Below are 26,530 nucleotides of genomic sequence, written 5' to 3'. Positions count from 1 at the left end.
TGGCTTTGTTTACAATCTATGAATTAGCTTTGTATACGTATTTGTTGCTTACAATTAATTGTTTGAGGTAAATACTGTGTCTTTTTTCACTATCTGATCTAAAAAGCTCTCACATCTCTAGGCACTCTTATATCCTGCCTGAAATTTGAGATAGATGTCTGTTTAGGTTCTTTTATACATCTTACATTGTGCATCAGCTCGTAGATAATACAATGACCTTAACCTCACATGCCATATTTTCTTAACTTAAATCTATGACTTTAGATTTTTTTTTTTTTAATTGCATATAAACTTTATCTGGAAAGTAGGCTCATAAGAGACTTACCAAAACCATGTTTAAAATGCTCCCTGTAGCCGAGACCAGTTTGGCTCAATGGATAGAGTGTCGGCATGGGGACTGAAGGGTCCAGGGTTCGATTCCGGTCAAGGGCATGTACCTTGGTTGCGGGCATATCCCCAGTCGGGGGTGTGCAAGAGGCAGCTGATCGATGTCTCTCTCATCGATGTTTCTAACTCTCTATCCCTCTCCCTTCCTCTCTGTACAAAATCAATAAAATATATTAAAATAAATAAATAAATAAATAAAATGCTCCCTGCAGAAACCGGTTTGGCTCAGTGGCTCAGTGGGTAGAGCGTCAGCCTGTGGACTGAAGGGTCCCAGATTCGATTCTGGTCAAGGGCATATACCTTGTTTGTGGGCACAACCCCAGTGGGGAGTGTGCAGGAGGCAGCTGATCGATGTTTCTAAGTCTCTCTCTCTCCCTTCCTCTATGTAAAAAAAAACAATAAAAAATATATTTAAAACTAATAATAAAATAAAATGCTCCCTTGTTTTGACCAGTGTGGCTCAATTGGTCGAGCATCATTCCATGCACAAAGTTTGCTGGTTCAATTCCAGGTCAGGACAGATGCCCAGGTTGCAGGCTTGATCCCCAGTAAGGATTGTGCAGGAGGCAGCTTGTGGATGTTTCTCTCTCACATTAATGGTTCTCTCTCTCTCTCCCTTTCCTTTCCTCTCTTACTAAAATCAATAAAAAATATTTAAAAATGAAATAAAATAAAATGCACCCTTGATCCCTATTCTATACTAAAGAATATATTTTTTTAAAAAATTTTGTAGGCTGTCAAAAGTATCATATCTTTGTTAATAATGTAAATATGTGAATAAAAAATATGGGCCCCCTAAAGTTTTGTTTCTTATTCAACTACTGACACCTAAAATTCTTTTACTTTGAGGCAATTATCTCCTTTCAGACATGGTTCCTGAATTGTTTCAAATGCCTCTAAAACTCTGGTTTTATAACAATTTAACACCATCAATGTTGGTTTTAGATAACTCAGTTTTATAATACAAAATAATCCTATATAATAAATAGGTAATATGCAAGTTGACCATCACTCCAACACAAGATGGCTGCCCAGATGTGGTCAAAGATGGCCATCCCATGTGGACACAAGATGGCCGCCACAGATGGCCAGCAGGGAAGGCAGTTAGGGGCAACCAGGCTGGCAAGGGAGGGCAGTGAGGGGTGACCGGGTCAGCAGGGGAGGGCAGTTAGCGACAATTGGGCCAGCAGGGGAGCAGTTAGGTATCGATTAGGATGGCAGGCAGAAGCAGTTAGGGGCAATCAAGCAGGCAAGCAGACGAGCAATTGGGAGCCAGCAGTTCTGGATTGCAAGAGGGATGGGATCAGGCCTAAACAGGCAGTCGAACATCCCTCGAGGGGTTCCAGATTGGAGAGGATGCAGACTGGACTAAGGGACACACACATACCCCTGTGCACGAATTTCATGTACCGGGCCTCTAGTTTTAAGTATAAGAAGTAAAATATAATCAAAGTAAATTTAGATGTTGTGACTTATGATGTTGTCTTCCCTTGCATGATTTTAGGAGTGGGGAAGGAAGAAGAAATAAATTGCTTTTTTTCTGTACTTTCTCTCAGTGGAGGGAGGGGAGCATATATGGAACTACAGGAAGAAAAGCTAATAAATAGGTGGGAAGTAATATTCTACCAGCAGGAACTTGATAGATCCAGGTAAATGCTTTGGTATAGTGGCTCCTTTGAAAAGCAAAAACAAGATTTATTAAATTTCCTACTAAGTGTTTATCTTAAAAACAATTATAAGTTTTTAATTATACTGCTAATTACCAAAGATCAAGCAATGCAATTTTTCTTTTCTCTCTATGAATACTAATGTTGGTAAAACTTAAAGTTTGGCATGAATCGCCGGGACCGGTTTGGCTCAGTGGATAGAGCGTCGGCCTGTGGACTGAAGGGTCCCGGGGTTCGATTCCGGTCGAGGGCATGTACTTTGGTTGCGGGCACATCCCAGTAGGGGGTGTGCAGGGAGCAGCTGATCAATGATTCTCTCTCATCAATGTTTCTAACTCTCTATCCCTCTCTCTTCCTCTCTGTGAAAAATCAATAAAAATATATATTTTTTAAAAAGTTTGGCATGAGAAATAAATGGGCATGTCTGTAAAAGCAAAAAAAATGAACACGTGATTTGAAGATAAATCAGATCTGCATATGTATTTGTTGATTTTTTGCAAAATAAAATTAAGCTTAATTTTATAAATTAAGAAAATGAAAAAGGCCAACTGCCTTATTATCCTCATGGAAATAGTTTTAATCTCGGAGAGTCCTTAAAAAGATCTTGGAGATGTCCCAGATCTGGTGAGTTGGAGAACCAATGCCATCAAATAATTTCAATGTCACTTCCCATTTCATATTATTTTTTTAAATATATTTTATTGATTTTTTTACAGAGAGGAAGGGAGAGGGATAGAGAGCTAGAAACATCCATCAGCTGCCTCCTGCACACCCACCGCCTGGGACGTGCCTGCCACCAAGGCAATTCCCTTGACCTGAATTGAACCTGGGACACTTCAGTCCGCAGCCAGATGCTCTATCCACTGAGCCAAACCGGTTTTGTCCCATTTCATATTACTAATAAAGTGAATTTTCTCTGGTGCATATTATTGTTCTTGTTCCCAGATCACCCTTTTAGGAATGTTGAGTCGAGGTAACCACAAGACCCCGCCCCAGCCTAGTGGAACCCAAACCCGAAAACCCCGAGGTCGCAGAAAAAGCCGGGTCTAGAACCGAGATAAACCAGCCACCCACTCGTTCAGGCGGGGCCCGAACCCGAGTCCGGAGGCCGGGCTCGCCGAGGGCTCAGGACAGCAGGTTCACGACTCCGAAAGCGCAGCGCCAGCCCTGGGAGACGCCCGCCAATGGGCCGCGCGGCGGGCAGGCCGGCCCCGGGGAGGAGCGGCCGCCAGGTGCTCCCGGAGCCGCCGCCTCCTCCCGCAGACGGCGCCGCGCCTCCCGGGACCCAGCAGGAAGTTGTCGCGCTCGTCCCCGTGCCGATCTGGGCGCTTCTTCGCGGACCCCAGGCGCTTCCTCGGCCCCAGCGCTGGGGCCTCCCAGTCCTGCGGAGAGCGCGGCCAAGATTCGGGGGGCGAGCGCAGAGACGGGGGGTCTGGCGGCCGCAGACACTGCCCTGCGGCGGGGCTCCGGCCCGGGAGCGGCGGGGACATGCGCCCGGAGCCGCAGGTGCGCTGGCCCGGGCGGGGGTGGGCTGCTCGGGGCGGCCGCTCCGCAGATCGGGTCCGATTGCCACTCGCGGCGCAGGGTCGCCCGTGGCCACGGCAGGTGCCTGCGCGGGCGGCGGCCCGGCTCGGGGCGCGGCGCTTGGCCCCGGGCACTTTCGCGGCCGCTTTTAGGGCGCGGATTGGACCCGGGAGACCGAAACCGCGCGCGGGGCAACAATGGTCCGGGGCTCTGAGCGCCACAGGTCCGTGACTCAGGCCCTACAGAAACCCAAAGTGCTGAGCCAGGGGCTTTTCCGACGTGTGTTTCTGTTCGTTTCTGTTTCAGTGTGTTGGGCCGTTGCTGGACTATGTTGACGCTTCTGATCCTACTCAGCCAGCTGCCCGTGGCTGCCATCGCGATTCCTCTTTGCACCAGAGGTCCAGAGGAGCCTGGGCACGCGGGGGAGGAAGGTGAGCATGCCTCCGGTTTCCCAGAAAACCCTCTGGGAGCCCCAAGCCGCCTATTGTAGATCGCAAAGTGGAAAGCGTAGTATTTGGAATGACATGCCCTCGTCGATCATTGGAGCGCTAAAATATTCTTTAGTTTAATTTGTGGTTTATTTGGTAATGTGGTGGTTTGTTAAGTGCAATGTATACAAACTGATTTTGAGTTACTTTTGATTACACACACACACACACACACACACACACGCACACGCACACGCACATTTAAGAACTGGTTTGTGGTTAACCTGAATGGAGTACCTATTTCAACTTCTAAAATCAGTGCGTGCCGTTTTTCTTTTCTTTTTATTATGTGAGGCTATGTGGTAATTATAATGAGCATAATGAGGCATAATGAGTTGTTCTTCCTGGAAAGACAGAGAGTTCAAGATCCGGTCTGGATTTGTTGAGAACAGAGGCAAGTAACTTGATGCCCTTTGGCTTGAATTTCTTCATCTGTGAAGTCATGGGGATGAGGAGTGAAATGATCTCTGAGGTCCTTTCTGATTGTCAAATCTCTGGATATAATCGAATGGTTGTGAGATTAGGTTTGGTGTTTCCTAACCTATATTTTCACATCTTGTGGGTTCCTGGTCATAAAAGACTGGTTCCTGCCCATGTCTTAAGAGCCTAACATAGAAAAGCAAAAACAAAAACAGAAAAACAGAAAAGGCAGGAAATGCTTTGGCTCCCAGCATCCTTCTCCCTGCCTTGTCATTGTGCTTCCCTACCCAGTGCTAGTACTTTGGATCTGATTGCCCACACATTCCTGTCCCTTCTCCCTTCTCAAATCCTACTCTCAGCTCCTTTTCATTTGGGAAGGATCTGTTACACTAATACTCCTGGATGACTTATTAATGATTAATACAGCTTAGTGTGTTAAACCATCTGAGGGCGAGGGAGAGAGAGAACCCTGATATCAGAATTCTAGGCAATTGGACAGGCTAGCTCGTGGCTTTAAAAGGACAGATTTTGGAAGGAGATCCTTCTTGGTATCTCCCAAGTTGTAGCATATGTGTACTGGCAAGTTCACTCACGTATGAGGTTGATGATCCCTTCTCAGTGGGACCAGAAGCTGATCCCCAGAAGCCTTGTGAATGTATTCATCTGTGCACACAATAACAGTCAAGAAGACACTCTCAAAAATATCACAAACTCGAGGAATTTAGAGGTCATACTTGAATGCAAAAGGCTGGCGATATCTGTGGGAAATGGAAAAGAGGAATCCACTATGTTTAAAAAGCCAACTTGTTCAGTTATCAGCCACTCTATTAACCATACTCTGTGCCAGGCCCTATGCTAGGCACTGGAGAGGTAGAAATGAAAGACTGTCATCCTTGCCCTGGAGGGCCTCTTCATTGATCTGGGAGGCGGGGTGGAAACAGGAAGTCTCCATGAACTCAGAGGCAGCACCGAGACCACAGAGTAGGGGATAGTGGGCAGCAGTAACTGTCTTAGGAGAGTTGTGTGGCACAGAAGCCAATGCTCTCTATATGCAAATGAGATACATGAAAAGATACATACTAAATGGGAATATGAAAAGTAACTGGGAAAACCTACAGCTAACTTCTGATAAAGGCCAGTGGCCTAAAAGGAATTCACTTAGAAAACCTGGGGAGACAGGAGAGAGGAAGAGATTGGTGCGTCTGAAATGGTGAAATGCACAGAGAGCCTCCTAGAATGGTCGAAGGCAGGAGAAATGGAGATGGCCAGAGGGTCTGAGGAGGCAGATCCAAAGTGCGAAGGCCAGAGGGAACACAGAATCTCTCGTGGAAGTTCAGGATGATCCAGACCAAGGAAGTTTGCTTCTTTCAAGTGTAAGCACGTTCTGGGTTACTTGGAGCCCAAACAATAAAAGGCAGGATTGCTCCTAAGACTGTAAGGGAGGCAGGGAAAAGCTAGATAAGGCACTGACCGAATTGGAACTTTCACACTCAGGGAAATGGCAAACAGCCTCTGGGTGAGGATTTGTACTGGCATAAATATCACTTCAGGAACAATAAAACATGTTTATTCCTCTCTTGTATTCCTTTCAAGTTGAAAGTAGCCTTGCTGAGTGCCATTCGGAAGATAGGGATATTTTTATAACTCAGATAACAAGCTATTCGAACAGAAGACAGACAACGAGAAATTTGGCACCGCTCTTTAGTCAATAAAATGAGAAGATCTGGGCAAATCTGAGAAGTAGCAATACAGAAGCAGATTTCAGATTCTCCTTCCTGAAACTAGATTTCATGTAGCTATAGCTAAGTTAGGCAGGCTTTGAGGTACTGCATTGCTGGTATAGTATTTTATTTTATTTTATTTTTTTAAATATATTTTATTGATTTTTTACAGAGAGGAAGGGAGAGAGATAGAGAGCTAGAAACGTCGATGAGAAAGAAACATCCACCAGCTGCCTCTTGCACACGCCCTACCGGGGATGTGCCCGCAACCAACGTACATGCCCTTGACTGGAATTGAACCTGGGACCTTTCAGTTTGCAGACTGACGCTCTACCACTGAGCCAAACCGGTTTCAGCTGGTGTAGTATTTTAAACCCATGTCAAGCTGAGTAACACCAGACTATATCTACCAATTGCTTCAGCTGATAGAATTATTTTTACTTATATTTCCTTTCGGCAGCTTTGAAGACCACACAAGAAAGTTTGGTGTAATTTAGCTATGTCAAGAGAACGATTCACTCTTTTCATAATTTAAATAGGAATTTTCTTTCTTACTGTTATCAGTATTTGAAATCTTTGTTTCTTTATTAGTATTTACATCCAAAGAAGAAGCCAGCTCTTTCATGCACAGACACCTGCTCTATAACAGGTTTGATTTGGAGCTCTTCACGCCAGGTGACCTAGAAAGAGAGTGCGTCGAAGAACTCTGCAATTATGAAGAAGCCAGAGAGATTTTTGTGGATGAAGATAAAACGGTAATTCGGTTAATGATGTTCATTGTCTGGGAACTTATTAAATCGTACTTAAGAAAATGGCCCTTGCAGTCAGTAGAGATTTAATGCTTTAAATACAATTAGGATTCTGTATCTGTTACCTCTTTTCTACTTTCTTAAAAAAAGCGAGTTAGCTTTTGCTTCAGACTTGGCTTTATGCTTCATTAGCTGGGCTTAAAGTAATCAGCAAACGATCGATTCTGCTATCCTTTTGTGTGTTGAATGTTTATTATCTTCAAAAACAATCATGAAGCAGAATGAATGAAGCGTCAGGATATAATTCCAGTGAGTTCCCTAGCACAGGCTTCAACCCAAGGCTCTGAGCAGGGTTTTCTGACAGTGGCCTAACCTTCTGGGTGACTGTATTTATACTTCAAGTACTGGCAACCTCCTGTGTGCTGAGGGCTCTGCTGGAGCCTGAAGGTACAAATATAGATAGTCCTGAACTCAGGAGTTTGTTGTTTGGCATAACTGTGTAAATTTAAGGGCGAAACTTTTAGATGTTCTCCCTTAGAATATAACTAAGTCCCATCTGTTCATCTCGTGAAGGCCCAAAACAGAGACAGCGCCGGCCTTGTTATAGCCTGGCATATTCCTGAAGAATGTTAAGTGACCCAAATTCTTTACTTTTGTAGATTAAATAACCCCAGCTCCTTTTTCCCTTCCTCAAAAGTTCCATTTTACTCTTCGGTCAATAAGAACCTCACTTGGTTTCCTTCAAGTGCAGGTTTTAATGGAATGTAGTTCTTTTTCCCCAAAAAACTGTGCCCAGCCTCCGGGCTAATAATCTGCTGCCTGTATTAGAGCAGGAAAACCGAGTCTACACCTTGTAAGGGTGCCTGGTGAGGTTTTATTCTGTCTTTCACAAGCCCATCTTGTAATTTTATCATGGTTCCTTAAAACCGCTCCCATTCTCTCAAGTGACACTGAACTTAAACAGCCTTGGGGATGTCTTTCTAAATCTTGAAATACCTTGCAATAAAAAATCTAGCAAACTGAGGGCCTACTTAGGGTCGAAAAATTCAGACTCCTTTTAAAAAATTAATCTCCTGCCTCAGCTTCTACCTTTGGCACTTTCACTGACTCTGCAATGCAATAGTTTCTCTGATGCCTGAGTGGGCGCTCTGGGCAGGTGAAGGGCGAATAGCAGGGAATAGGTGGCGAGGTGGCACTGGCAATAATGCCCTGACCATTCCAGAGCTGGGAGAAACGGTAGTGCGTGCTGGTGCTTTAATCAGAGTGAATCACACCCTCTAGCTTGAATGAACTGGTATCCTACCTGTGGTACATGCCAAAAATTTCCTGCCCACAGTAGGTCATTGGGGACCGAATAAAATGACAATGAAATGAAATTGACATGTGTACAGAGATGATAATTTAATAAAAAAAAAAAGAAAAAGAAATAAATGAAATTGACTTGGAAAATTTATCTTTCTCTTAGCTGGCATTTTGGCAGGACTATTCCATTAAAGGACCAACCGCAAAATCAGGTAAGACAAGAATTGATTAAATAATGTTTTTCCCACACCCTTCCTTCTATAATACATTTAGTTTCGTTATTTGAGTTTGGTTGTTGCTCAACACACTTACCTTGTAAATTCAAGGGAAATTTCTCAATTATACACTGGGCTATCTAAGATAGAAAGGCCCCATTCGTCTATTTGTACAATGAAAATCAAGTTTGGTGAGATACTCGGGAAATGAGATAATAGGCTTAAAGCTGCTTTAAACAGCTCAGCTAAGTCAAGACTTGCAGAGAGTAAAAGTTGTACTCCATTGCTTTCAAGTAGTTAAACTGTTTTAATTGTTTTGTCTTTTTATTTTTACCATTACAAGTGAATGGGAGTCATATGTTGCTAGGTAAGTTAAGCTGGTTAGGTAAAATGAAGTAATTTCTAGAGAGGGATGATCCTGTCTTTTACCTACTAGTATATGGATCATCTCTAGTTGGCTTTTAGTCAGGTAGGTTTTTTGCCAGCTAGTCTTTCATTCCTCTTACATAGGGCCCAAGCTTATAGGGAGACTATATTACACAGCTAACTAGAGTTGCTCAATACATTTATCTTATAGTTAATATCAAAGTGAGCCTAGTGAAACAAAGTTTATGTTTATCCCGCTTAGTCTTGAATATTATACATGTAATATGACCTATTTAAAATAAACAAAACCAGCTGAAACCGGTTTGGCTCGCAGGGGTCTTCAAACTACGGCCCTCGGGCCACATGCGGCCCGCAGAGGAGTCTGGTCCGGCCCGCCAGGTTTTTTGGGCAGTGAGCGCAGCCGAGGTGTTACAGTAGGAATTAGTAGTTCATATAGTCTGGCCCTCCAGCTCTCTGAGGGACCGTGATCTGGCCCCCACTTTAAAAAGTTTGAGGATCCCTGGAGAGCATCGGTCTGCGGACTGAAAGGTCCCAGGTTCGATTCTGGTCAAGGGCATGTACCTTGGTTGCGGGCATATCCCCGGTGGGGAGTGTGCAGGAGGCAACTGGTCGATGTATCTCTCTCATCGATGTTCCTAGCTCTCTATCCCTCTCCTTTCCTCTCTGTGAAAAATCAATAAAACATATTTAAGATAAATAAATAAATAAACAAAACCATAACTAGGACTTTCAGGAAGTGTTGTTTAAAATTCTTTAGATCATATGTATAGCACAAAGATTTTTTTTAAATTAATTATTTGATGCTTAATACTGTGCTTAAACTGAGGGTTAAATTTATTGAAATCACAAATAGGGCTTTTCAGGTGTTACATTTATGTTATTTTAATGATTTTTCTTAAGGTGGTAACAGAGAGAAAATTGACGTTTTGGGCCTTCTGACTGGACTAATTGCCGCTGGAGTATTTTTGGTTATTTTTGGATTACTTGGTTACTATCTTTGTATCACTAAGTGTAACCAGCAAGGCCATCCAGGGTAAGTACCAAGTGAAAGTATTTCATTCATTGTTACACAATTCTGTACTGTTATTTTAAAGTAGATTTAAAATGGCTGCCTGTTTTTTAAATAAACTTTTTGTTTTGGAATAATTTTAGATATACAGGAGAGTGACAAAGGTAGTTCAGAGAAGTACCATATATCTTTCAACCAGTTTCCCTCATAGTTAACAGCTTATGTTATCATAGTATATTTATAAAACTAATAAAACAACATCGGGCCCTGGCCGGATTGGCTCAGTGGATAGAGCATCGGCCTGCAGACCAAAGGGTCCCAGGTTTGATTCTGGTCAAGGGCATGTACTTCGGATGCAGAATGCAAGTTCTTTCTGGGCCTAGGCCAAGGTTGGGGGAACATGAAGGAGGGAACTAATTGATGTTTTCTCTGTTTTTCCTTCTCTAAAAGATCAATGGAAAAATATCATTGGGTGAGCACTAACAAGATATAAATAAATAAAAGTTTAAAAAAGCAAGATTGGTACATTAATATTAACTAAATTCTAGACCTTATTTAGATTTCACCAAATTTCCCATTATTGTCCTCTTTTTGCTCTAGGAGCCAATCAAGATAGTACATTGCATTTAGTTGTCATGTGTCCTCAGTTTCCTCTAGTATATGATTGTTTGGTTGCCTAATTTAACACAAATAAAAAACTTTAAAATGCTGTGTCTAAGGTCCTTCAAAAGAATACAAGAAGATTCACAAATGTCAGCTTAAAGTTTCAATGTTTCCTTTGTAAAAAAAAAAAAAATAAAAAAAAAATGTTTACTTGATTTTAGAGAGGAAGACAGGGATAGAAACATCAATGATAGAGAGAATTATCCCTGTAGGGGGTGTGCAAGAGGCAGCTGATCTATGTTTCTCTCTCATTGATGTTTCTAGCTCTCTCTATCTCTCTCTCCTTCCTCTCTGTAAAAAATCAATATATTTTTTTTTTTAAAGAGAGAATTATTGATCAATTGCCTCCGGCATGCCCCACACTGGGGATCGAGCCCGCAACTTGGGCGTGTGCCCTGACCAGGAATCAAACCCTGACCTCCATAGGTCGGTGTTCAACCGCTGAACCACGCTGCGTGCCAGGCAGGGTTTCCTTCTTGAGCAGGAGGCAGATACCAGTGTCTCCACATTCTTTCTGGAGGCAAGAAGGCCCATAGTTTACTATGAGTCACAGTGATGTGTGGCTACCCAAGTAGAAAAAGAATAACTAGGTTTTAAATTCAATTATTTTTACTGAATTAAAATCAAATACAAATTAATAAAATAAAATGGTTACCACGTGAAGATAATAAAGTTTCATGAATATTCATAAAAGCAGTACTAAACAAGTACTGCTTTTTACATAATAGAACCTCAACGTACTTATAGGAATAAAAAGTTATTAGCTTCTATATTATCTTCTCAGTAAATATAGATGAGTAAGCATAGAATGTTAATTTAAAAAGCACCAGATACTAAACAAACTATTCAAAATTGGTGCTTATATATCCCTATTTACACTTTCAAATGAAGTGAACAAACGCATGATGTTGACCAGGTGATGAAAAGGTTATGGATATTAGATAATAGTGATGATTACGGAACATTGTGAATATAATTAATACTGCTGAATTGTATACATAAAAATGGCTAATATAGCAAATTTTAAGTTATATGTATTTTATCACAATAAAATTTTTTCCATTATTGTTAAAGTCAGAGTTTAGGACAACAGAAGCAGAATTAGGATTCATCTGTTGGAAGATAAAAGCTGAAGCCATAAGAATAGGCTATTTCTGAGTGAGATGAAAGAACAGAAGGCAAAGGACTGGGCCTGTAAGGATGCCCACAGAAAGGGTGCAGACAGGAGACATGCCAGCAAAGAGGGCAGAGGACAAGGGCGACATAAATTGTAATGCTGCCGAAACCGGTTTGACTCAGTGGATAGAGCGTAGGTCTGCGGACTGAAAGGTCCCAGGTTCGATTCTGGTCAAGGGCATGTACCTTAGTTGCGGGCATATCCCCAGTAGCGGGTATGTAAGAGGCAGCTGGTCGATGACTCTCTCATCGATGTTTCTAACTCTCTATCTCTCTCTTCCTCTCTGTAAAAAATCAAGAAAATATATTTTAAAATAATAATAATAAAAATAAAAATAAATAAATTGTAATGCTGTCCCCAAACTGGACTCCCCAAAAAGCTTCCTGGGCATTTATATGACCTGTGGGCATGAACTAAGGAGTGTGTCAGACAGAATTCTGTAAATCCTGCAAATGTCTGAGCAGTGAGAGAATGTAAGGAGAATTGGTTTAATTTTTTTTTCTTTTTAAAAAAAATATATTTTATTGATTTTTTATAGAGGAAGGGAGAGAGATAGAGAGCTAGAAACATGGATGAGAGAGAATCATCGATCAGCTGCCTCTTGTACACCCCCTACTGGGGATGTGCCCACAACCAAGGTACATGCCCTTGACTGGAATCCAACCTGGGACCTTTCAGTCTGCAGGCTGATACTCTATCCACTGAGCCAAACCGGTTTCGGCTGATTTAATTTTTCTTAAGTCACCATCTTTTATGCTGTATGACGTCTATTAATTTTCCTTATTTAACAAAGTATTTCCAAGTATTAAAATAAAAAATTAAAAACCCTGGTCCTTCAAAAGAATACAAGAAGGCTCATAAATGTCAGCTTTTTAAAAAAAAAAAAAATGGTTACACTTTATGTTAGTTCAGTATAGTGCTGTACGGTTCACAGATCACTTTTACATCTGTTGTCTCACTTTAACCCTCACAGTGACCCTCTGCATTTTAGGGGACTAAATTTTAGGTTTACAAAGTATTCTCCTTTGTTGGGATTAACTTTCAGACACTTACTAAAGTACATTTCATCTGTTGTCCCAAGAAATTCTTCCAGCAGAGTTATTTGTTTTCTTTCTATATTTTGCAAGTCTGAAATGGGGTAAGGGTGAGGAAATATTTGAAAAGAGAAAGGAGTGAAAAATAAGATCCTTGTCAGAAACGTTTGTCTCATTCCTCTGTAAAAACATACCAAGAAATTGGAAACAAGATCTTTTCATTTCTTAGTTTCTTATTTTATGGAGTAAAATAGGTGTAATATGATGTCCATTTATTTGAGATGTTATTGGTGCATACTTTCTGATTTCACTCATCTAAAACGTATGTAAGAAATAGCTATATAGATATTTAGTGGCTTTGATGCAGTTACTATATTGTTTCTATATCTCAAGTTCTGAAAGTTTACGTGGAAAATTTTATTTGTTCAAATAAAACATCTGTTTTCTCTAAGCAAACAGATAGGAATTTTTGTTACAAGCTAGTGAATGTGGCAAGTGACTAGCCTACCGTGAAAAAATTCCAGATTTCTGACAGAGGAGGAATTGTGTCTAGCTCTCTAAGTAAAGGTGTAATGATCTCAGTCACCTCTCAATTATTGAAGGGCTGATTATCCAGTTCCTAGATTTACACAGATCTTTTTCTTCTCTCCTTCCCTCCAATTTCAGATCTAATTCTTAGCTCTGAAGGAAAGGGTGTTTTAAGGTGCAAATTGACTTACTTGGTTTGGAAAAGTTTACAGTTTTGAGTCTGCTAAACTGCCTCGTTGGGAAGGATATTGTAAATATTGACTAGAGGTTGGGGATTACCTATGAATTTTAATCATCTTGTTAGCCATAACTGTAGGAGGTTAATTTATGCATAAATTAGCCAGCTTCACAGTCTAAACAGATCCATTTACTAATGTTCAAATTACCATTTTGTAATTTACAAGTGAGGAGGGAAAAGGTAGGTTCAAAACATCAGACCCATATTGCATTTCAGTTTTCATTGGCTGGTGTAGCTGACAAAGTTTTGTGAAAATGGTAGGACTAGAACTAGGCCATATATATATATTTTTTAATTGTTGAGTTTAGATCAGTGGAGTGGGAAAAAGACATGATCTGAGGAAGGAAACCATACCAGTGAAAGCACAGAGATGGGACAGAATTCATTGCACATACTGAGGAGTGTTAAAGAGACTACCTCGGCAAGAGCAGAGAACTATAACAAACAGGGCGAGGCCAGAATAGGGAGGCTTTGAAAAGGAGGCACTTATGTTAGAACTCCATTCAATGGAAAGAATGCTACAGGCTGAAGCTGGTTTGGCTCAGTGGATGAAGCATCGGCCTGTGGGCTGAGGGGTCTCGGGATAGATTCCGATTAAGGGCATGTGCCTTGGTTGCGGGCACATCCCCAGTAGGGGGTATGCAGGAGGCAGCTGATCGATGTTTCTATCTCATTGATTTTTCTAACTCTCTATCTCTCTCCCTTCCTCTCTGTAAAAAATCAATAAAAACATATTAAAGCTGAAACCGGTTTGGCTCAGTGGATAGAACGTCAGCCTGTAGACTGAAAGGTCCCAGGTTCGATTCCGGTCAAGGGCATGTACCTTAGTTGTGGGCACATCCCCGGTAGGGGGTGTGCAAGAGGCAGCTGATCCATGTCTCTCTCTCATAGATGTTTCTAACTCTCTATCCCTCTCTCCTTCTCTGTAAAAAAATCAATAAAATATATATTAAAAAAAACATATTAAAAAAGAAAGAAAGAACGCTGAGGTTAGACTTTTTACAGAGAAGAGTGATGTGATAAAAGAAGTGCTTAGAAGGAATCTTACCCATCAGGCAGCAGGACTGAGGGAGGGGACAAAGGAAACAGACAGGCATCAGCTGTTGTGATTATCGGTGGCGTTGGATTCCTTGACTTGGCGTTGAGCTGCCTTTCAAAACCTGGGTTTGGTTTCACACCATACTGAGAAAGTTTTCATCCAGGGAAATTAGCAGGGAAATTTTCAGTCCTTATGTAGAGGTAGCTTTTATTCCCCCTTTACAGAGGAGGAGACTGAGTTAGGTTAACTTGCCTTTGGGCACATGACTAAGAAATGACAGGGTCCAGCTTCACCCCCATGTCTGACTTTAAAGCTTTTGATCTTTCCATTAGACCAAGAAAGACTCTTTCTGTTGTTAGAAACCTGTTGTTATATTAATAAAGTAGAGGCCCAGTACACGAAATTCATGCACTCAGGATTGGGGGGTCCTTCAGTCTGGTCTGCGCCCTCTCGCAGTCTGGGAGCCCTGTGATTGATCGCCCCACAGAGGGAGGCCCCACCCACCACCGCTGGCTGAGTAGTGTGGGCCTCCCTCTTTAGGGCAATCATGGAGCCCCCAGCCGGTGGCCTGGGCCTCCATCTGCAGGGTAATCATGGGGCAACGGAAGGCCCCCCTCCCCCGACCAATTCCATTGCACCCGCCTTGGCGGTGGCAATCAGTGCTAGGTTGCCACAATGTCCACCGACCGCAGCAGCAGTCAGTGCTAGGTCATGTGGCACCAGCATCCCAGGAGGGACCGAGAGGTCAGCAGTTCAGCCTGCTCACCAGTCCCCACCCACTGGATCCTGCTGCATGCTCAGCCTGGCGTTGGGTCGTCCGTTCGGTCATTTTGGACGTTACGGACGCTGGCTCTTTATATATTAGAATTAGGTTCAATTTTTATAAAATTAATCAGTTGGATTTTCAAATGTTGCCATCTTAAACTAAAACTGCTGCCTTTTCTAGACATAAACGCTGTGTCTCTGTTTAGTTCTTCAGCCACCTACGTAAGAAGAGGAAGGCACACCCCCTCCATCATTTTCAGAAGACCAGAGGAGGCTGTCTTGTCTCCATCACCACCCGCAGTGGAGGACACAGGGTTACCTTCTTATGAACAGGCCGTGGCACTGACCAGAAAACACAGCATTTCGCCACCACCGCCATATCCTGGGCCAACAAAAGGGTTTAGGGTGTTTAAAAAGTCTCTGTCACTCCCATCTCACTAAGCTCACTTTCCATCTTGGCGGTACAGGAGATTCATGTTATGTACTTAAATGGTTCATTTTTCCCGAACCATAAAGACACATCACTTCAGCCCTTTATGACAAACTGCAAGAAGAAAAGGAGGAATAAGCATGAGTACTACACCACAGAAGTTCTGTGGGCATCTTGAACCTGAACCTGATCATTATCAACCTGATAAGAAGCTTGGACTCCATATCTTTGCAGTTAAGAAGAGAGCACTTTTTTTCTTATTTATTTTAATGTTCCAAAAAAAAAAATTTCTAGTGTGGATGTCATAAGTAGAACTGATGAAATATCTGTATCCTTTGTATAGATAAAGGTTGTAGATTTTTTGTGTTGAATATTTTTAAAGAATTCATTATTATTAGATTATCTTGTCATAATATTGGGCCCACTCTTTATTAGGCTTTCTTGTTGATTGTAAAACTTAAAAGAATTTGATATTTCATTATAAATTGATGGCCTTAGCATAATCACTTGATTTTACATTTTAAATTATAAAATGGCATTCACTGTATTTTGCCAGTTTTAGTTGTTAATTCTTGCTATCAGTCATGTTTCATTATGAGTGGGATCAGTAGTTTTCTCTAAAAACAAAACAGAAAAACACTTACTAGGGAGTTAGATCTTTAGAGGATTGTAATATCAAGGATTTGCAAGAGTTGTTTTACTAACAAATAAATAAACGGGCCTCAAATCTAGGAGTGGCTAGAATTTGATAAAGTCACCCATATCACTAAGTAGATTACTAACCTATTTTATTGATAACTAGAGGCCCAATGCACAAAATTCACACACTGGTAGGGTCCCTAGTGGCTGCCGGCTGCCAGCTTGGGCCTCCCTCCCTTCCACCGGCCGGTCCTCCCCCAGTCAAACTCCCAGAAGAACTCCAGTTGAGGGGACAATTTGCATACTACACTTTTATTATATAGAATTATCTCTATATAACTATATGTAATTATTTATTTGAAAATGTGTTGATTTTTCCTAAATAATAGCTTGAAAATATAGAAAAAGTACTTTACTTTTCTGCTACTAAAATATAATATTGGTTAAAGTTACCTTGTATCTCTTAATGTCTGGACACAAAACACCATCAGTAACCATTTTAACATATACTTTTTCTCTCCTTCTAATCCTATTTGTGACCAGTCCTCCTTAAAAATGTAGTAGAGTTGCCCTAGCTGGTTTGTTCAGTGGTTAGAGTGTTGGCCCGAAAACTGAAAGGTCCCAAGTTTGATTCCAGTCAACGCCATGTACTTTGGTTGCAGGCTCAATCCCCAGCCCATGCAGAGGGCAACCAATTGATGTGCCTTCAATCAATGTTTCTGTCTTTCCTCCTCCCACTCTCTAAAAATCAATAGAAGAAAAATCTTTGGGTGAGGATTAACAAACAAGCAAAAAAGAATGTTGTATATAAGCTATAAACGTCTGGAGTAAATCTGTGTGCACAAATGTATGCAGGTGGGTGTGTATGTATGTGTAATTTGTTTCCTCTTTGCAGGAGCTCAAGAAATACAACTCCTACATGTAATAAAGAGATCCAGAATCACACACACACAAAAGACAAAGAAATATAACATACTCCTGAGAAATAGAAATTTTGTTCTTTATGCTTTTACCAAGCATTGCATTTTTTCTATTAAAAGATCATTTGTAAAATTGTATTTTGTTTTACAATTTTTACAGACTTGGATAATTCCTTCCAAATTGAATGTTTAGAAAGTATAAGTCATGTTACCATATGTGTATGTGTCTCTCCTTTAAGACAGCATGATCTTAAGGCACATAAAATCAATACCTTCACCATTACAGACTACCAAAGGCATTATCCTTTTTATTATAGATTCTTGTGACTCTTGGTTTGCTTGTCTGTCAAAAGAAATAATCTAGTAACATTTACATACAATTAGGAAAAGTGGTCCTTATAGAGCTTTCTGTATTACCTATAAAAATTTCACTGTTAGTCATAACTTGACTTTTACAAATAAGCACTTTTTCTCATGTAACTTTGCACCTTGCACTTTGCACTTACTTGAACAGGTCAGAGGCAAACTCTACTTTTTGTTCACTTTGTAACAGACTAAGGCATAGGCTAACTAGCCCAAAATCTAACATATTGGTGAGAGCTAGGTTTAGAATGAGCAAGCACACTTTTCTAGGCCCACTTTGAAACTGTAGAATTATACTGTCTCAAATAATGAAATCCAGGGGTCTTGTTGCTTGATTCTAAATCTATGTGAGGAATTTATAAGCATTTGTCATATGCAATATATGTACCTGTATATAAAAGTATATACTAGTATATGAGCCCTAGGTGGTTTGGCTCAGTGGATAGAGCATCGGCCATAATTCACAAATGCTTATAATGTTTGAAAGGAAAATATCTCAATGTAAAATTATTGACATATATTTCTGACATATATCCACCCTTTCCTATTCCTGTTGTATTTTTGGTGGATATTTTTGTTTGTTTGATTAATTTGTTTTGTTTGTGGTTCTTCCCTAGGTAACTGATTAGTGTTAACCATTAAATCTACTTTGACACAAAGTTTTCTGTTTAAATAGGTGTTTCCCCCTCTATTCTAATCAGGAAATGAATGTAATATGGGTATAAAAAAGGAAATTGGACTAGAAAAAGAGAAATAGATAGATAATTCTACATGGAATATTCCCTTTTCAAAATGAAAAAAAATTAAAGAGAGCACAAAATTTGACTATGTGAAAGTTTTACATCTGTTAATAATATTCCCTCTGTGTAAAAACAGGGTGGGTGAAACTGTCAGAACAATAAGAAGTAGAACAAAAGTGTCCTCTGTGTCTTTGGTTTTCCCTTGGCCTGTAAAATTCTAATCATTTTTTTCTTTTTATCAGATACTTTTTGTGTGTGTACACTTCTCCAGTATGTACAAGAGAATCTTTAACAAGAAAAGGTTTATTAGTGCTGCTATTCAAAAGCTCAAGTTCATATCATTCATATTGTTTTTGATCTAATGGAATGTGAATTAATTATTAGCTTGATTTGAAATGTTGCATACAGTGCTTACACTATTAAAAGAGTGTCTAGAATTTATGTATTTTTTAAACTAGATTCTTTTGTAGATTGCCAGTATGACATTTTGGAACATGTATGACAGATTGATGCCTTCAATCTTCTGAATTGTGTGATTTCTTCACCATTTTTTGTTGTTTAAAAATGTTTTCCCTATAGGTTAAGAACTTAAGGCAACCCAGTACAAATGTATCAGTATTTTTTTTTTAATGAACATTTTCCCCACAGCCTTGATTATGTTTTGGTTTTAATGGATTTCCTATTACAAACACTTTTCAAACATGTGAATGAACTTTATTCTAAGTAAATATTTATTGTTTGTTTCAATTAAATATACTTTTTCCTCACTCAGTGGCATATAACAATATAAATTAAATGTGAACAACACAATACATGTTTTCAAAACAGCCCTGACTGGTTTGGCTCAATGGATAGAGCATCGGCCTGCAGACTCAAGGGTCCCAGGTTCGATTCGGGTCAAGGGCATGTGCCTTGGTTGCGGACACATAGCCAGTAGGAAGTGTGCAGGAGGCAGCTGATCGATGTTTCTCTCTCACTGATGTTTCTAACTATCTCTCTCCCTTCCTCTCTTAAAAAAAAAAATCAATAAAATATATTTAAAAAACAAAACAAAACAACGTTTACAGATGGTGTTGCTGTATATATCTTTCGCCCAGTGGGGCCAGCATTCTGTTAAACAATTTAGTTGCAGTTGTGAAAGTGCTATTCTCTTTAACATGGTTTTAATATTTAATTTATTGTTTGAGGCAATTTTATTATATATTACTTTTTAAAACTGAATTTATTTCTGTCACCTATATTTATACATAATTTAAAAATCAAAAGAGGCTATAGTAATGTTACACTAAATTATAGTGTAGCAAAAAATAAAAGATAAATTATAGCATAGAAGTACTTCTAGCTTAAGAGAAATACATTAAGTAATATTAAGTACCAATCACATAGAATAAACCCTGATTATTATTAAATATTACTTCATGTTATACATTTAAATTACCTTAAGTTTTTTTTTATCCTATACTGTTATACATATAAAATTACTTTAATCAAGGGAATGAGAAAACAAGCTAGTGACTAAGAGGAAATATTTGCAAAAGATATCTGATAAAGAAGGCCTGTTACCCAAATTACACAAGGAACTCTTAAAACTCAACAATAAGAAAACAACCCCATTTTTAAAATGGGCAAAAGATCTGAACAAACACCTCCCCAAAGACAGGGCAGGAGGACAAGGCAAAGGGTATTTTATCATCAAAGTTGTTGGCAACAAGGGCTCCCTCCCGGGAGGACCACTGAGAGAGGTGCTAAATGCCCTCCACAGCAACCCACCTGGGAGCTAGGAGGCGGGCGTGTTTACCCTCTGACTTCCCTCTGTGGGAGGAGGGTTTCTCCTGATGGGGAGATACAAACTCCCTTGAGTTTCCGGGAGCTTCAGGGGAGTCACGAAGTCAGTCAGAACTGCCTCGCAGGTGAGCCAGGGGGTGGGATGTGGGCACCAGAAGGGTGTGTTACCACCTGATACAAGCAATGCTTCCTCTGAGTTCCTAAAGTTCTGAGTGAGCAGCCATATTCCATGAGCAGCAGAAAAATGGAGATATGTAAATACAATAAAGCTGGCATAAAAAAACAAAACAAAAAAACAATAAAGCTGGCATAAGGAGTAGTCCAGTGCTTACGTTGTTACTTTCATAAATGGTCCATGTGAGTGGGTTTTGTGTGTGGAACTCTATGAAGAGACTGAATTTCAGCTTCTCTCCTGAAAAGAGCACTCCTGGAAGCCGAAGAAACTTGGGAGACTGTAAGTTTCTCCAGAGTTTGCAGAAATTTGGGAAAGGTTTTTTTTTTGTTTTGTTTTGTTTTTAACTTTCACAAGATGTTTGAGACTACCTAATCCTGAATTTAAGAAACTAAGACGTCCCATATGACAAAACTGAATCTAATTCTAATTCATGCTTAGTACTTGGTATATTTATAACATTAACATGGACACTAATTAGGGGAAGCCTAAATCTTTTCCAACAAGCTTCCTTTATCGAGGCCATATCTGGGCTTTGGGATAAAGGGGAAAGAGAAATAAGAGAAAGGAGAGGATTAAAAACTAGCAGAGTGTGCCTTACACCTAGGCCGAAGCTGGGAGAAGCTAGAGGCTCAGAACACATGCTCTGTCACCCCCGGTTTGAAGTTCAGTCCTCCAGCAGCAAAACCAATGCGAAATATTTGCTTCAGGTGTTTGCAGGCAACCAGGACTAATGTGATTTTCCTCAACAATGAAATGTTTGTGTGTTGTTTTTTTTGGTGTGTTTTCCCCCCAAAGTTTAACAAAGTGTTTAGACAGTATTTGTTTATTTATCTATTTATTTATTATTAGTGTCCCAATGCACGGATTCATGCACATTGAAAGAAAACTAATTAGAAAAGATATTTTAATATCGCTATTCACCTTTTCTCTATAATAGAAGTGTCAACCTAATTCATGATCAACAATGACAGATTGAAACACATGCATGTGATTGGCACCAGTGAGAGCTTTTTATGTATTGCGCATGTGCGAGTCAGCCTTTTATATAGAGAGAATAAACTTGCTTAGTTAGACCTGCTTTCTGACTTAGCTAAACTTTTTCCAGCCCAGTGAAGCACCCCAACTTCTCTTTCAGGTAATTGTCAACAGCACAGCAGTACATATCAACATGAAGCAGATTATTATTGTAGATCATTCAGGAAGAACCAAGGATAAAAATATATTAACTGTAGCAGTGTTTGACTATATTCTGCACAGTGAGAAAACCTGAAGTCATTTTCAAGTTCCACCATTTCTTACTTCTTTACAGTCGGGTCGAGTTTGTAAACTTTCTAAATCTCCATTTTCCAGCTAATGAAAAGAAAATAGGATTCCACCGAGTCTCCTATCTACTCCAGGACTTCTGTGAGGATCAAATGAGATGAGACAAGTGAAAATGCTTCACAAACATTTGGTTAAACTGTAAAATGTTTGCACCTGGCTATAAAGCAAGTCATGTTCCTGGGCTGAAGAAACTCCAAGAAGGCTAGTTCTAGGGAGAGGAAGCCAGGTATTGCTATGGAAGCCTGGCGTGCTAGGTGAAGTAATTACCCAGCACCCATAGCGACCATTTCTGGGCTGGGCTGGGCTGTGGGCTGAATTTTGCACATGAAATGTTGGCAGTGTTGGCAGATTTGGTGGGGTGTCACTCTGAGGTGGTGGTGAGGCCTGTGTCCCACTTGGGGGAAGCCAAGTGTTGGTTTGTTGGGGTCAGGTCCAAGGTTCCATTTATTTATTTATTTTTATAGATTTTTAAAAATATATTTTACTGATATTTCATGGAGAGGAGGAAGGGAGAGAGACAGAGCTAGAAACGCCGATGAGAGAGAAACATCGACCAGCTGCCTCTTGCACACCGCCCACCAGGGATGTGCCCACAACCAATGTACATGCCCTTGACCGGAATTGAACCTGGGACCTTTCAGTCTGCAGACCGACACTCCTACCACTGAGCCAAACCGGCTTTGGCAAGGTGCCATTTATTTTTAAATGGCCAGTGTACGTCATGGCAGCTCCTGCATTGAGTGTCTGCCTTCTGGTGGTCAGTGTTCATCATAGCTACCAGTCAGACTGACAGACACTTAGCTTGACTGGAGATCAAACCTACAATCAGAATGATGCTCTAATCAACTGAGCTATCCAGCCAGGGCTTGTTTTTTTCTTTTCTTGTTATTGTGGTATTGGTGTTGTGTGTGTGTGTGTGTGTGTGTGTGTGTGTGTGTGTGTGTGTAAACCTGTGGAGGAACTGTGCTTCTCAGGTTGGTACACCAATGTTCTATCCAGGCTGAAGATGTAGAATACAGTGGAACATTAGGATGGGCAAGGGAATATTTTCCATGGCTTTGCTCATGTCACTCCCTGCTTTAAAGTTTCTCCTGGCTCCTTATTGGGAGGACATATACTAAAGTAATCAAATGTGTGGATATCGGGCCAAATATGGACTATTTGAACATCAAAATAAATAATTATGGTAATGGATTATAATTTAAGGATCCCCAATGCCACTCTCACTTTCAGTGATTTGCTATAAAGACCCACAGGTTAAGTAAGTTGTGCTGGGGATTACAGTTTGTTACTGTGAAAGAATACACATCAAAAACCAGTGTAGAGAATATGGAAAACCAGGGGCAAGTTTGCAGTTGTCCTCTCCCAGTGGAGTCTCATGGACATTGATCACATGAAGTACTGCCAACCAAGGAAGCTTACCTCAGTTTTGGTGGCCGGGTCAGTCACATAGGCATGGCTGACTGCCCTGGTGGCTGAACTTAATTCTCTGGCCTCTTTGGAGGTCAAAAGATACTGTGTGGTCCAAAACCCTCACCATAAATCACCATGTTAGCATAAACTATCTGGTGGGGGCCAAGCCCTCAGGTAAACAAAGATACTCTTAACAGGAACAATATTCAAAGTACTTAAAACTTCTTGTCCTGGAGTCTGGCAAGGGACAAACCTTTCTTTGGAGTGTACAGGGTTTGCACAACCTGTATCTGCTGAGTTTATCTTTCAGCACAAACCCACTGAATAAGAATCCATGAGTCTATATTGAAATAAATAAATAATAAATAGATAGATGACAAGAAAAAGTTCCCTCTTGTCCAAGAATGATTATAGGAGGGATAATGGATTAGAAAAATCACTATTTGGTTACCATGATAATATTTACTTCAAGCAATAATTATTAATGAACACTCTAGTGAGCTGATTAGTGGTTGGCCAAAAAGGTATGTCCATGTTCTAATTTTCAGAACATGGGAATGTGACTTTACTTGGAAAAAGGGTCTTTGCAAGATGTAATTAAATACCTTGAGATGAGATCATAGTGAACTACCTAGGTGGGTCCTAAGAGATACTTAATGCTTTTCTCTTATAAAAGTCAGAGCAGCAGACAGATATACAGGAGAGAAGGTAATGTGAGACAGCGACAGAGCAGAGATTAATGTGGCCACAAACCAACAAATGCCACCAGAAGCTGGAATAGGCCAGGAAGAATTCTCCCCTGGAGTCTCCAGGGAAAACACAGCCCTGCAGACACAGCTTGACTTCAGACTTCTGGCCTCCAGAACTGACAATAAATTTCTGTTGTTTTAAGCCATCCAGTTTGTAAGAATTTGATGCAGCAGCCGCAGGAAACTAATACAGATGCTAAAACCATTGATGAAAAAGAGTGATGCCTAAGGAATTTACAAATCCTAAAGTACCCACAACATTTGTACTCATTATAAGGAAAAATATAAAAATATAGAAAGTAGGCAATAGTCCGTATTGCTAAAACTTACTGGGTTTCAGAGTCATAGCTTCAAACATAGCTGGTTTGAAGTTCTACCTGCATCATTATCAATTCATATTAGCTCAAATGATTTTAGGAGTTACTTAATTTCATTAAGCCTCAATTTTCTATAAAATGGAAATAATAATCACCAATACCCATATCTTAAGGACATTTTGAGGATTAAATGAGACAATCCATGTAAAGCCCATAACTCAGCACATATGTATTAAAATATACATTGGTTGTTTTGATGAGGATAGCTATCATCTACAGAATGAAGTTTAAAGTTCCTGTAATATGCCGAAACCGGTTTGGCTCAGTGGATAAAGTATTGGCCTGCAGACTGAAAGGCCCCAGGTTGGATTCCGGTCAAGAGCATGTACCTTGGTTGTGGGCACATCCCCAGTAGGGGGTGTGCAAGAGGCAGTTGGTCGATGTTTCTCTCTCTCTCTCTCTCTCTCGTCGATGTTTCTGACTCTCTATCCCTCTCTTTATCTCTGTAAATAATCAATAAAATATATATAAAAAATAAATAAATAAAGTTCTTGTAATATACCCTGGTCAGGTAGCCCATTTGATTAGAGTGCCATCTCAATACTCCAAGGTTGCAGGTTCGATCCTGGGTCAGGATACATACAAGAATCAACCAATGAATGCATGACTAAGTGGAACACCAAATGGGTATTTCTCTCCCTTAAATGAATCAAAATATATATTTTTTAAGTTCCAGAGAGATAAAAGCTATACTCATTGAAAGACTTTATGATCAGGCCACACCCCTTTCTTTACAGCTGCTACTTAGATTGTGTTTCATTCCCAGGCCTCTGGGTCCAATCATTCAACCTTGTTCCTTCCAAAGCTAAGCCATTCACCAGAGCCCTGAAGCCCATCCCTATCAATAGCTCAGACCACTCCTTTGATATACAAAATTGATGACCAAATATGCTTCTTGAAGCTCTGCTCACTGGGAGGTGTATCGCATCACTGTCTTCCATCGACACTTCCCAGTGAGACTCTGGCTTCCAAAGAAGCAGGCTTAAACACAGCTCTCTGGACTCCATTGCTGCCTCCCAGGGGGGATGGCAGGCAGCAAAGATGTGTGCCGTTAAGGAACTCATCTGCGAGGGAAAGTGGCAGATACACAGCTAATTGTAATGAATGTTAAATGTAATATAATAAGCACCACAGGGCAACTGAAAAGGAAGCAATTGGTTTTGCGTTGGAAAATTGGGGGAATGTCCTGGAGGGCAGAATGTTTGATCTAGATTCTTAAACAAAAGAGTAGAAGTTCTACAGGCAAAGAATGGAATAACCATTTTTATTAAAAGCAAGAACAAGGCTCTCTCTTGACACTATCTAGCTCAGACTTAAAGCAGCTTAGTTGCGGGTTATTTAAAAGAGATCATGAAATGTTTGCAGCATTGGGAGTATATTTCGAATAGGGAAGAAGACATTCTTCAGATATCAATTTAATAAAAAAAAGATTGAATGATGTTACTTGTAGACATGTAACATTGGAAATATACTAAGTAAACTAAGGAAATTTCACTTAACGGGCAAAGGAACATCACATGTGGAGACAGAGTAATATTATTTTTAAAATGCCCATTGAAATTTTTGCTTCACTTCTTTCCTCTGACTTATGTGATATAAACAAACTACATAATGGTAGGAGGGACTATAAAGATTTTATTGCCACTTGTTTGGTATTGACGGCATAACTCACTCTGAGTAACAGTTGTGGGTATCTCAAACTAAGTGCCATAAAACATTTATAGCATGCCTCTCCACTTCCTATTGCCTTCTCCACAGAGACAACACTTCAGTGCTCAGAAAAATACGCATAAACGTAATAGTGAAAACTTTTTTGCTTTATTTAGATTACAGCCCTCCAGTATGCAGTAAGAAAAATAAATGTTGCAAGGAAGATTTACTTCTCTGCAGGATCTCAGATTTTTCTGGCAAATTCCTTCCCTAAGGAAAACCACTTTTCAAAGATATCCTCAGTAACTAGCATCCTGGAATTAACATAAAAAAAAATTGCACGTTCGAATTCATTTGTAAATAAGCACTACCCACTTCCTTGCTTCCTCACCCCGGGACAGGACTCCGAGCATCCCAGGTGCCCAAAGACTTACAAAAAGGGGTGAATAGGAACAAAGGGCTGTAGGCGCCAGGAGGAAAACAATCTCTCAGGACAAAATTAATCTCAAAAGAAGTAGCTAATCCAATACCCGGTATCACCAAAGTTTAAACTGCCTTTAAAATGGTGATTGGAGATAGTGTATCAAGTTTATTGGCTCTTCAACTACGCCCGCCTGATTTGCTTAAACTTTTATGTTAGGCTTATCTTGAGG

At 40.3% G+C, this 26,530-nt stretch overlaps 1 protein-coding gene across 1 annotated transcript; it reads left to right on the top strand.

Moving 5' to 3' along the window:
- The first annotated feature begins 3,129 nt into the window (after positions 1-3,129).
- Positions 3,130-19,421, top strand: PRRG4 (proline rich and Gla domain 4). Its single transcript, XM_084894593.1, has 6 exons — positions 3,130-3,560; positions 3,885-4,009; positions 6,799-6,962; positions 8,422-8,470; positions 9,761-9,893; positions 15,520-19,421. Exons 2-6 carry the CDS (start codon positions 3,907-3,909, stop codon positions 15,752-15,754), a joined length of 684 nt encoding a protein of 227 aa, XP_084750719.1. The 5' UTR covers positions 3,130-3,560; positions 3,885-3,906; the 3' UTR covers positions 15,755-19,421.
- Positions 19,422-26,530: the final 7,109 nt, after the last annotated feature.

Source organism: Pipistrellus hanaki, assembly GCF_964339955.1.
Source record: "Pipistrellus hanaki genome assembly, chromosome: 9".
Taxonomy (NCBI): Eukaryota; Metazoa; Chordata; class Mammalia; order Chiroptera; family Vespertilionidae; genus Pipistrellus; species Pipistrellus hanaki.
Note: the sequence above shows the minus strand (reverse complement) of the source record. Positions and strands in the feature narration are given on the sequence as shown.